The sequence below is a fragment of the Pyxicephalus adspersus genome, chromosome 10 (genome assembly GCF_032062135.1).
Source record: "Pyxicephalus adspersus chromosome 10, UCB_Pads_2.0, whole genome shotgun sequence".
NCBI lineage: Eukaryota > Metazoa > Chordata > Amphibia > Anura > Pyxicephalidae > Pyxicephalus > Pyxicephalus adspersus.
The window spans coordinates 33166787-33179191 of record NC_092867.1 but is presented as its reverse complement, the minus strand read 5'-3'; the positions used below and the strand labels follow the sequence as shown (position 1 = coordinate 33179191).

The 12405-nt window shown below is 39.2% G+C and overlaps 1 protein-coding gene across 2 annotated transcripts in view; it reads left to right on the top strand.

Annotated features, from left to right (window-relative positions):
* The first annotated feature begins 8535 nt into the window (after positions 1 to 8535).
* MCU (mitochondrial calcium uniporter) overlaps positions 8536 to 12405 on the top strand; it is a 67355-nt gene continuing 63485 nt past the window's right edge. For both annotated transcript variants that reach the window (XM_072423959.1, XM_072423958.1), the window contains exon 1: positions 8536 to 8692. In XM_072423959.1, the coding sequence (XP_072280060.1) occupies positions 8582 to 8692 (111 nt within the window). In that variant the 5' untranslated portion in view covers positions 8536 to 8581. The remainder of the gene's footprint in view (positions 8693 to 12405) is intronic.

Sequence of the window (12405 nt, the reverse complement as noted above, 5' to 3'; positions counted from 1 at the left end):
AATGATAGGTCTGTTAAGGCATAATCTAGGCTCAGTGTTGGGATGATTTGGCAAATAAAAGACACTATTTAGTGCAGATTCGTGCTGGCCAATCCTTTTTTCTTTGCAATACATACTGCGGTGCCAGGTTTTAACTGTGACAGGTGCTGCTAATGGCCATATCAGAGATGGTAACAAGCTGTCTGAGAAATGAGGAGCCATATATATATACTGTTTGCTGTTTCCTGTATGTATTTGGGGGCCAAATCCACTTCAAAATGTAATATGGTATTGGTAACATTTACATTCTCTTTGAAGGAATGCATTCATTATATAAGCGAGTACTCTCCATCTTGGGTCATCAAAATGCATTTACACATTAAACTTTATGGGCCTTATTTATTAAACCTCTCCAAGATTGGAAAGGATACACTTTCAGAAGTAAAGCTGGGAGATCCAGCAAACCTGGAATGGATTTCTGGAAGTCATTTGCTATTTGTTAGCAAATGTTTTCAATACTGGACCAGATCCATTCCAGGTTTCCTGGATCTGCTGAAAGTGTATTCTCTCCAGCCTTGGAGAGCTTTAATAAATCAGGCCCTATGTGTTAATAGTTTACTAAAGGAATTAAAGTTATTCACTAAGTGAAATATTAGGCTACAGACACGTTAGGTTATTGTTGCTGCAGACGATTGATCATAATCATCTCTGATGAATATCCAATGTGTGTACAGTGGTCACCCGACATCATTTAGCAATTAAGTGACCAACCAGGAATGACTGCTGACATTTTTTATGGAAGAAGTTGCAGAAAAGTACCTTTCACTCATCCTTTTTTTTCCTTCTCCAAAGAACTGAACTCTATAGCTGCTGGACCACAAAATAGCGTTTCCAGCTATATATTTCAGCTTAGTGAATGAGGTTGTTGCAGTTTTGCTAACTTCATCTATTCAAATAAGTGCAAGCACAAATAAAATTGTTTTAAACCTTTTATCCTTGCACATGATTGGATATTCTTTGCAAAGTGAGAATAGAAATGATAATAAATTACCCCAATCGTGTTCTTACTAAGAAATAGGGTTGGCAATTAGCATTATTAGACTTTTTTCAAAACTACTGTACATTCACATGTCAGATAACTGTTGCCTGAGATGAACAGTCGTGCTCGACTTGGGTGAAAATCTGAAATGATTATAGAGCTCCTGGGCTCTGCACTCCTTTAGGGAAGACTCACTTGTACACTCCCTCCTCTCTCCATAGAACAAAAACTGTTGCTGTTCTTTCATCTATCACTGGAAGAAAAAAACACTAAAGATTTTTTCCAGCAACAATCTTCTGACAGCCATCTGATGTCTGTACGAGGCTTAAGAAGTCAAAACCATTTTAGTTTTGATTAAAAACATGTTGGTCTTATACAGTAGCTTTAATGTTGCTCTTGGCATTGGCCTTGGCATTGGCATTTAGACACAATATTTATAGTATTAGAACAATATTAGCTGGAATATTTGTAAAACTGGATAGAATTGCTCTCTTTGTGGATCGTTCAGTTAATTTCATGGTGTATGTGACCTTTAGTGCTGTTCTATCCAGATAGCTTAACATTTAAGGCCCACACCAGCAAAGCAGTATAAATAACACCCAACTGACACTTCTGGTAAGTTTTCTAAACAGCGTCCACTGTCAATCTGTCAAGTTCTCCCATTTCACTATATGCCATGACAAGAGCTATTATGCTAAACAGCAAAGAGAGAGCTTCTCCGAAGTTTTAGTGTCCAAGCAATGCTTGAGCAGAGTTAGCGTACTCTGTGCCAGAAAGTGTTCTAACATTCTACAATATTTCAATCTGCATAAACAACGTCAACTTAATGTACACAAACTGTCCAAGCTATAATACAAAATCAGCTGACAACGGAGGATCTGTTCAGGTATAATTTGTCTGTGTATATAACAGGTTATCAACAAGAAATAATGTACCTTGAGTTTATATCGGGATTCATCGTACATAACTAGTGTGTGGACATTTATGAACATTCCTTAAGCATCCTTTATACTTTTTACCCATTTTGTTTCTTTCAGCAAGCAAAATGTGTGAATTATAGATTTTAGGTGAAGAGCATCCACCTACAAAACTAAGTTTCCTTCCTGGGCTGGATAGTAATATTTAACTGGGGATGACTGATTAGACCTGACTTCCCGGCATAAGCCAATTAGAAATAGTAATCACGTCTCTCTGTCCTGTCATGATAGTTGATATGTATTGCTACTATGAACTACTCTTTTACGCCCTGTCTTAGCTAGCAAATTTCAACTTTGAGAATGGTATGGTTAATTCACATAGTCATGGATTATAGAAGGGCACTGCAGCCCAAGGTCAAATACAAAGGAAGATGAAACTGCACAGAAATCTGGTCAGGAAGGTGCAAGAATTTCAACTAAAACACTTGTTTTATTGTGTTTTATTTCACACCTAATTCTGTTGACTGGTTTCAATGTGCTCATTATTTGATGTTCTTTTTTTGTACCTAAAGTGTTTGTTTTATGCTAAATTATCATGCCCTGTATCTTGTAATACAATTGACCACAGTAAAAAAAATAAAAGAAATTCTTAGGAATAAAAGAGACAGCAAGAAAGATGATATTTTTATTGACTTATGAAGTAAATGTAACATGTAATGTATATAGCGGCCATTTTAGGGACATGGGGTATGTCTTTTCGGGTCAGTTTAACTTACACCAAGGATCTTTTTGTCTTTTTCTCTCTCTCTCTGTAACCTGCTTCCCTGTGGCCAGCACCAACACTGTGTATAGTATATAGTAAGTGTATAGTAACAACACTTTTTTGGGTTTCACCAACCTATTAGTAAAAACAGGGCCGCATCCCTAATTCATTAAACCACAAATTCCCACGTGTGGACGCCAAAAGCAGGGACGCTGAGACAGCAGCTGAATTGAATATAGAGAAACGGAGACTATAGATAATGAATCATTGATAAACTGAGTAAAAGCACACTTTATGAACTGTTGGCAATACTAATAGAAAATGCTAAGGATTGAAATCCATGAGAAGATAGTAATTATGGATCATAGAATGAAAATGGAAAATATTGCTGATTGAAAGATTTACTAAACATTATACTGCCCTTTTACTGCCCTGTTAGGTGCTGCAAAAAATCAGATGTTCTTGTCCTTTTTTGTTCCTGAAGAAGTGGATATCTTCCACGAAACGTGTTGAACCAACACATTTTTAAAGTTTTAATATTGATGTTTTTAATGATGTTCAAATAAAGTTATATTTTTGATTTATATCTGTGTAAAAGTCCCATATTATAGAGGTTCTCCTCAAATACTTATCTGTGAATATAGCAGTTATAGCAGGAGTTCCCTAAGACCCGAAAGTTATTTTTAGGGGTTCCCCCACATTATGAAAGGAGGACCTTTCCTCCCCAGAGTTACCCTCCCTGTCAACCGCCTTTCATTCATGATATTTAAGTTCAGGTATGCCCAGCTTCCCATGTGGGCTTTATGACAGTTTTCTGTTTTCAGGAAATTATATATGGCACCCCGGCAGATTCTCTGAGCAGCTATGATCTGCCTGTATTGCAAAGAGAATCACAAAGACCAAGTTTCAAATATCAAAATTGTTCTCTCAATATGGGAAGTGAGCACAATCGTATCATTCCTGGAAGGGGAAGGGTGGAATACACAATGCAAACCATGCTGGTAAACAAGACAAATAACAATTTATAGCTGATAGAGACAACTCAAGCCTCATACAGATGTCAGATGATTGTTGCTGGAAACAATCTTTTGGGATTGCTTGCAGTGACAAATGAATGAACATGCACTGTACACACAGGACTTATTTGTTCAATGGGGAGGGGGGACAGTGCTCATTTCCAATCAGTCTTTTACCAATCTGACATGGCTTTTTAGGTGGAGCTGGTATGGAGCTCTACAGAGCCCCTAAAAGTTTGATTAACCCAAAAACGTTCACATGTTCACCCTTTCACATTTACCGATCCTTAGTCATTTTATCAACCCCTTGGATAGTCCCTTTAAAAAAAAAACATAGGGGCACGTCAGCTCTATTACACCATGGCCAGTGGTATTAATATAATTACAGGTCTATGAGAATATAGCTTTTTGATCTGTCCATTTGAAGGAAATATTCGAAATAACTGACACTAGGTATGGTCTGATAATATACTTAACAAATGCAACTAGTGACACATACACATTATGTTTAAATCTTGACTATAAAGGTTATGCTTGGTCCTGCCACTTTCCCTATTTGTTATTAATGTGAAGGATATGCCTCCTGATGGGTAGGTAGGATCTGGGTTTAGGGAAGGAAGAGTAAACTTTGACTTTTACAAGAAAAGATAAAATCTGGAACAAAACTAGGTGCCTATATGTATAGATCTGCTTGTCAATTTAAATCTCCTTTTTTGAGGACTACCTCGAATTCTGTATTTTTATATATGTTAAATGCCCAGATTTGTCAGAGATAGAGGTCAAGGTTTTTCTGTCCTTTCCTGGGCTGGTAAGCTATTCTTGCTGCAAACTGTCTGTTAGATGTGCACAGAAAATCCAAAAAGATGAACCTTGATATTTTCTCAGGTATTTTTTTTTTTCATAAAATGACGGTGTTAGCAAGTAGCACACGCCTTTGTTATCTGGTGCATTTAAAAATATTCCCTGCAACACACCCAATTCATACCTTTGCTCTTAAAGACACCTGCTCAAAGCCACCTCCTAGAGACACTCAACAGACACACCTTAAGTCTTGTTCATCACCTTGGCATACCTATTATTATCAACTATGCTATTATCACAACTGAGATTACCAGCTGAAACAGGAATCATTTCAAGTGTCATATACAACAATTTATTACCAAGAAACTTGGTGCCAATACTCCAGCAATAGTAACTGGTATATATATATAGTATATTTATAAAACAGTAAATATCCACCAAACATTCACCGCAGATAAATCCATCATTGACATTTTAAAAAATATACTAGGAACATACACCTGAAGTGAATGTTTGGTGGATGTCACTTTTGATAAAGGGTTTGCTGCTTTCATAAAAATATGCTGTTCAAAAATGTAAACTCACCACTAAATCTTAATTTCTATTCAAAGGTCTGAAAATGTAACCTAATATCCCAAATATATTGAAACAGAATTAATAGTTTTGGTGTGCTTGCCAGTATGGTGACAACAGTTTGGATAAGTTAATTGCTGGTTGATGACTATACTGTATAGCTAGAAAACAATGGCCCTGGGCTTTTATTAAAGCTCTCCAGGACTGGAAAAGATAGTTTATCATCAGAGAACTTGGGTGAACCAACAAACCTGAAATAGATTTCCTAAAATAATTTACTATATATTGACAAATGTTTTTAGTCCTGGACCAGATCCATTCTATGTTTTCTGGATCACACAGGTTCACCTATATTTTTCTATGTTCTCCAGTCTCGGAGAGCTTTAATAAATCTGTCTCAATGAGCCTGATTTATTAAAGCTTTCCAAAGCTAGAGAGGATACACTTTCACCACTGAAGCTGGGTGATCCAGCAAACCTGGAACAGTCATTTGATATTTGCTAGTTCCTAGACCAGATCCATCACCCGGCTTCACTGATGAAAGTGTATACTTTCCAGTCTTGGTGAGCTTTTAGAAATTAGCCCCAATGACTATACCAGCCTTTTGTAACATTACCCTGTAACCTTTGTACCTCTGAGGAACCCTTTAAATAATTTTCAGGTCTCAGGGAGCTCTTGTTAAAAGCAGTCTAATGGGGATGAGTAGCGATAAAAGCCCCCAAATTGGTGACCAGTGAAAAGAATGTCCCCCTACAGTAGTGGATACAATAACACATTTAAAGACACCTAAAAACATAATTCAGCGGGCATTGACCCCAGAACTATGCAGGCATCATCATAATGGAGATCAATCAGTTACTAAATGAGGAATTCCTAGAAACCTCTAGAGGAAGCCTGGTTGAGAATGGCTGCTGTATACTTACCAACTAATTCTGTGCTATGGCCATATAAAGCTCAACAAAAACATAAAATGTTTAACATGTTATTAAGCATCCTTTATCAAACTATGTATAATGACATACAGGGTGATAACAGACAGTGCTCACTATTTCTTGTCCGAGGGATAGTAGGAAAAGTCATTAAATACTTTATCTACATTGCTATCAGTGTCAAGTGAGGACTAGGAAAGGTCCCAACACTTATGTCTGCTATAATGACAGGCAGATACTTTTCATAATTTGTTTTTTCGGAGGCTGTCCAGTCATTGAACACTGCTCTACTATTTAAATGAGATTGGTAACCTAATATAATTTCTGAAATCTGTTAACTTCCGGTGATCTTAGCAAGCAGGAATAGATAAGATATTATTCTAAAAGTCCAGTTTAGGGGGCCAGCTAATCTGAATTTTAGCAGCTCTATTGACCTTAGACACAGGGAACGTTTTATTAATAGGTTATGCAAAGAAGTCTAAATGGCTCTCTGCAGTTACAACCAGGCTGTACAATCATCTTGAATTACATCTGCTTTGGAAAGTTGCATCATTGAACACCAATGAATTAAAGGGCTTCTTTCTAACTGAAAATTCATTAAATAAGGCATTTTTTCCACTGTTCATCAATAAATTAGAGACTGTTCTTCCACTTATAACACTTATAACTAACTTTGGTGTGATGGCTAGAACTGGAAGCCATGCTTGAGTTGGTTACAAAACATCAATGAATATAAATGAAAGAAAGTAGATGTTATCAAGCTAAATTGGCAATTGGTTTTGTGTGTTTCGTAAAGTCTATCTCCATGCAATTTTTTAATGTGCCCCATTGGGTAAAAAAAAAACAATAGTCCTAAATTTAAAGCTGTTCTTCACATTACCCCCTTTTCTTCTCGAGATACCTGCAGTCTTTTGTGTCATGGAAGACTTTGATGGTGAGGTTACAACTTCTTCACACCAGAGGAAAGACACAAATGTAACATCTAACCAGTGACAGTCACAGACAACAGCGGGCCCCTGTGCAACCCCCAACAGTGGGCCCCCAACAAACCCCCCAACCCAATCTCTATCTCTGTTTCTTCCTCTCTCTTTTTTGCTATTCTTCTCTCTCTATCTGTCACTTCCTATTATCTTTCCCTCTCCCCTTTTTCTTTCTTCTGCCAAAAAATCTGCACACTGTAGGGTTAAAGTCAGCAGGTAGAGATTATCCAGTTTCCTCTCTGCTATCTTTAACCCTTCACCACGAGGATTATTTGGCAACAAAATTTACCACTCTGGAATCTTCTGTGTCCTTAGGACTGTATGACCTCCATTTATCTAGAAATATTCTGATTCTGTCTCCATTTCCCCTGAGGAAGCATTTTTCAGCGAAATGAGTCGGCAATCAGGACTGTTCCTATTGTATGAACTTTTTGCTATTTTATTTTTTGCTATCTGAATTGATCTATGAAAGTGGCAGGTGAACTTTGTCTAGTACTTTTTGATAAATATATAATATGAAGTAAAACACACACTAACTGCCCAACTTTTTCCTCCTTGGAATTTCTTCTCCTAAAACTAATATTTCCTAGGGGTAGGCAATTAGTACTTTAAAGGTAGACAACACCTTTTGGACAAAAACACAACTAGTGATCGTAAATAAAAATCCTACAGTCACCAGGATGGAGAAAAAGTGAGAAATTCCCCCCCCCCCCCTATGGAGATTTGCTGTTACGTCCTGTTGTGTCTTTGGGACAGGAAATGAAGAGAAAATCTAATGTGAGATTCATATCATTTGCTACAGGAAAAAAAAGTTTTGGCTATAGATACACATAAACAGATGTCTGTGTAATAGACATTAGAGTGGTGTTTCTTTACCTTTTTAACATGGGAAATACCTTTCAGGTCTGATTACTATATCCAGTATTTTATTATGGTGATCAGTAAGGGAAAGCTTTGTAAAGCTCTGGCCAAAGGGAAGAATGACACCTCTCCTCCTGTGTCAATGTCTGTGTCTGACATTGCAACCCCTATTTAATGTACAGCGCTGCCTAATATGTTGGTGCTATATAAATCCTGTTTATTAATAATAATAATAATAATAATAATAATAATAATAATAAAAATAATACCTAGGGTCACCCAATGAATTGTTATTTTATTCCAGCATAAATATATAGCATTTGGCTAAGCTTTGCACACATAAGGGTTAAAACTGCAGAAGTGTTTGACCACAGCACTTGTTGTCCCTGTAGCAGCATGAGAAGGCACTTTTCTCCACAGACATGTGTCAGCTGCCCTGGTCATACATGTGGAGAGGAGCGCAGGGTAAACTTGTCACCCTGTCAGACATTATGCTCCTTCCCTGACACATCTCCCTGTGGGCGGGCCCAACAATGACAGCCTGCGATCCGGCCCCGCCCACTCCAACACTCGTCACGCAAACCCAGCGAGTTTCTCAATTCGACCACGCCTTTCTGTCACTGCCCTTCACCTCATTGGCCCAGATACTTTTGAGCGGCGTGTTTTAGCCCCGCCCAGCCAGCGCGGCTGAGCTCCCAGGTCCGGAGCGCTTCCAGTTGAGAGATGGCGGCCGCTGCAGGTAGATCTCTGGTGCTGTTGCTCTCGAGGAGCGGAGGGGTTCTGACAGCGCGCTCTCCCGGACTCGCAGTCGGCAGGCACCGGTCTGACAGGACGGTAAGTGATAAGAGAACTCCGTGGGGAGTGCGAGTGAGCGCTGCTGTGCCAGGACAAGGAGGGAGTCGCCCCGGGGCGGGGTGTTCAGGGAACTCCCGGCTTGTGCTGCAGCGGTTGCTTTAGTAACTCGGCGGTGTCTTCCATGCAGCCTCCTGACATTGCACTCTTCATTCACTATCCATGTGCTGACCACTTACTGGCCATAGCCAGAGCAAACTTTATGAAACCTTGCAATGCTGCAGTCATTACCCAGGCTTGTGATCCATAAAGCTGCCCTGTGCACGGGTATCTGCCTCACCCTGAATGGAGAAATGAGTGGGATCTGTGTGTTGGAGGCTGCTCAGGAAATGGGGATATACCTTCTCCTTTTATAGGGATTTTCCTGCAGTCTGATCAGCAACTGGTTATCCTCAGTGTCCTCCACTGCAGTCCTGTGCTCATCTGCTGAATGCATGCAAAAACTGCCTATATTCACCTAACATTCACCCTGAATCTTGGATGAATTACCCTTCCTGTATATAACCCAGCACAGATCATTTGCCTAGGTACACACCAATACATGGCTGGATCATGAGGAAGTAGGGTTTATCCCTCCCATAAAGGTGTTTATAGATTTAGCAAACTTTAAATAAATATTTACTAAGCCTGTTTGATCACAATAGCCATTGATTTCTATTCTGCTGTGATTTGTTTATATAGTTATTACATTGTATCATTTTGGGTGCCTGGAATTGGGTCATCACATGTTGCAGTGGATTTGTTACATTGGTATACATTGTTACTTTTCTCCTGCCATGCCTGGGATGTGTGAATGGGATGGCTAGGAAAGGCTGCTTCTTTATTTCATACTATAACTCACTATAGCGGTGTAGTATGAACGCATGGCCAGCCAATCAGAGAGGCTGCCAGCATATTGGTGTAATCAGAGGGGTGAAATATGGTTTTGGGTTATTGCACATTGTTGGGTGTAATAAAAGGACATGAAATAAAGGGCCCTGCTCTGTCCTCTACCTGTCCCTGGTTATTATATATGATATAGTAGTCATCTGGGGTATACAGGCTGAAATGATTGGGTCAGCTGGGTATACACTGTCCATTTTTTTTTTTTTTTTTGTTGAAGGTCATTGTAATCAATATTACGACTGATTTATTTTCATCCTTCTCAAGTGTTCACTATAGCATCCCCTCATTTTCTGTTTTATTGGTATTGTGATCTTTTGCGCCAATCTCATTTAAATTTGCATCATGACTCAGTAGGGGATTCAGATGACCTGGCATGATCAATTCCTAGTTGACACTCTTGCTATAAATCAATCATAAATACAACCCTTTTGCAAACATTTAAAAAATCTTGCATAGTGTATGGCTAGTGTGCTAGTAGAGTCATGGGCCACGGACCCGGTGCAGCAATATCCAGGTGTTGAAATCTTGTGCTTGCAGTTTCCCCTTTTGGCACTTCTCAGTCTGCACTCTGCCAGTCCTGCATTTCAATGCTATTTTTGGTAGGAAGCATCTCATTAATAAAAGATGACAGTGTTAATATGGAACATCTTTTTGGAAACTTCTTTCCGTGAATGAGCAGAATTAGTGTGTCGCTGATGGAGTTGCTGGCTGCAGCACACAGGAAGTGACATTTGGATGAACAGGATGGGTCAAAAAGGCATTTTGTTTAGTTTTCAGGAGCTTTTAGGAGTTTTTTCCATCTGTTCAAATGATAGTTACTTTCTTTTCTTTACAGATTTGGTATGAATTACTAAAACCAAATATGCATGAAGAATATAAGTTTGCTATAAAGGTTGCCCTTTTTTGGCAAAGAGGGCCAATATGTTTTATAGGGCAATATGTGATATAGATTGGCAGGGACATTGTATTCCTTGGAACTCAATACTTTTTTGTTCTATAGTGCAAGCCTTTGGATATAAAGAATACATAGATGTGTGTTAATCTAGTACGATATCCCGACACATTCTATGAATTGGTGCTCTGAGTTGGGTATCCAAATTTAAAGAATTTCAGATAAGTTCTCCCCAATATAAGAAATGCAAAGGATGTTAGTGCTGGCCTCTTCTGAAAATGTTGGTGCCCTGGCCACCTCTTTGAAGGCCTGGCTTCAGTACTCTTAAGTCAATTATTTGGAAATGGTGCTAACAAAACATAGGGAAAGCACAGGCCAGAAATATTTGCTCTTGACAAGATCACTCATAATGTAAATTGAAGCAAAATGGTTTGCATAACAGCCACATAATTAGCATTTTACAAAAGACACAAGCCGTCACAATTGCTTTTTACTCTGATAACAGGATTATTCAAAGCAATCCTTTAAATGGCAAGTTTGTTTTAATGCCCCCAAGTATAGAGGATACCCCTTACTTTAGATATGAAGGAGCATGTGACATGAGAAGGGTCAGTAGTGCTGTACCCTACAGATTTATTGACTAAAGGCCCTTTTCACACACTGAAACTGCAGTAAATTGCAAAATGTGAAACATTAAGAGGAAGAAAACAAGCATGGCTGCATACTAAAAAGAATAAAACAAGATCATGTTTTATAATGTAAGTCTGCTGCATGGCCATTGGCAGTGGTGGACATAGCCTACAGTGAGCTGCTGTTGGCTGAGGATAGCCTGAGGGCCCTCATGCAGTGGTACCTCACTATGTCTGGCCCAGTCCATTGGTGAGTTTCAGGCCCAAAGTTCAAATAAATCCTTGATGACTTCCATGCTTTCCTATATATAATTATTGTGGTGGGGTGGTTTTGGTTTGGATCTTCATGGATGTTTTTTTGAGTACAAATAAAAACACTATGAAGTTTGTCACATTTCTCCGTGTTAAAGATATTTCACTTTTCATCTAAGCAGCTTCCTGGGCTAAGTGGGTGAGTAGGGATGAGTGAGCGAGAATATAAAGTTTGATCTCGTGGCGAATCGGGCCTTTCTCGCTTACCGAAAATGTAAGCAAGAGCGGCCTTCTGATTCGCCGAGAGGTCGAGCTCCTGGCGAACAGGAGGATTTCCAGGGCTGCATCGTGCAGCCCTGGAAATCCTCTGCGATCCTCTAGTGCCCCGGGGATCGCACACTCTTCTCAATGAATGCAGCCACAGCTGCAATCATTGAAAGATGCCCAGCACAGGAGAACCTCCTGACAATGTAATATAAGTATCTCTTACAAATGATACATTTGTTACAGATACAAATGTATCATTTGTAAGAGATACTTATATTACAATGTCAAGAGGTTCTCCTTTGCCGGGCATCTTCTCAATGATTGCAGCTGTGGCTGCATTCTATAGAAAAGTGTGCGATCCCTGGGGCACTAGAGGTTAGTTAACCTCTAGTGCCCCGGGGATCGCAAACCGGAGGATTCCCAGGGAATCCTGTGAATCCCCTGTCAATCCTCCTGTTATAATTTCCTTGATCTTCCGATGGTTTCGTGAAATCGGTTCGCCAAAATTTTGCGGAACTATCAGAAGTTTGAGGGAATTTTCGTGAGCATGCCATAGTACCAGAGGTATTCTCGCTCATCCCTAGTAGTGAGAGAACTTCAATATCTTGTACTGAATGTGACTTTAATACTACTGGATATTTCATGACCTGAATAAATGAGAACCATAAAGCTACGTACACACTTCCAATTATTATCGTTGGTAGACGAACGATCCTGCACAATATCTGCGAACGATCATATGGCACCGATCCTGTACATACAGATAACGA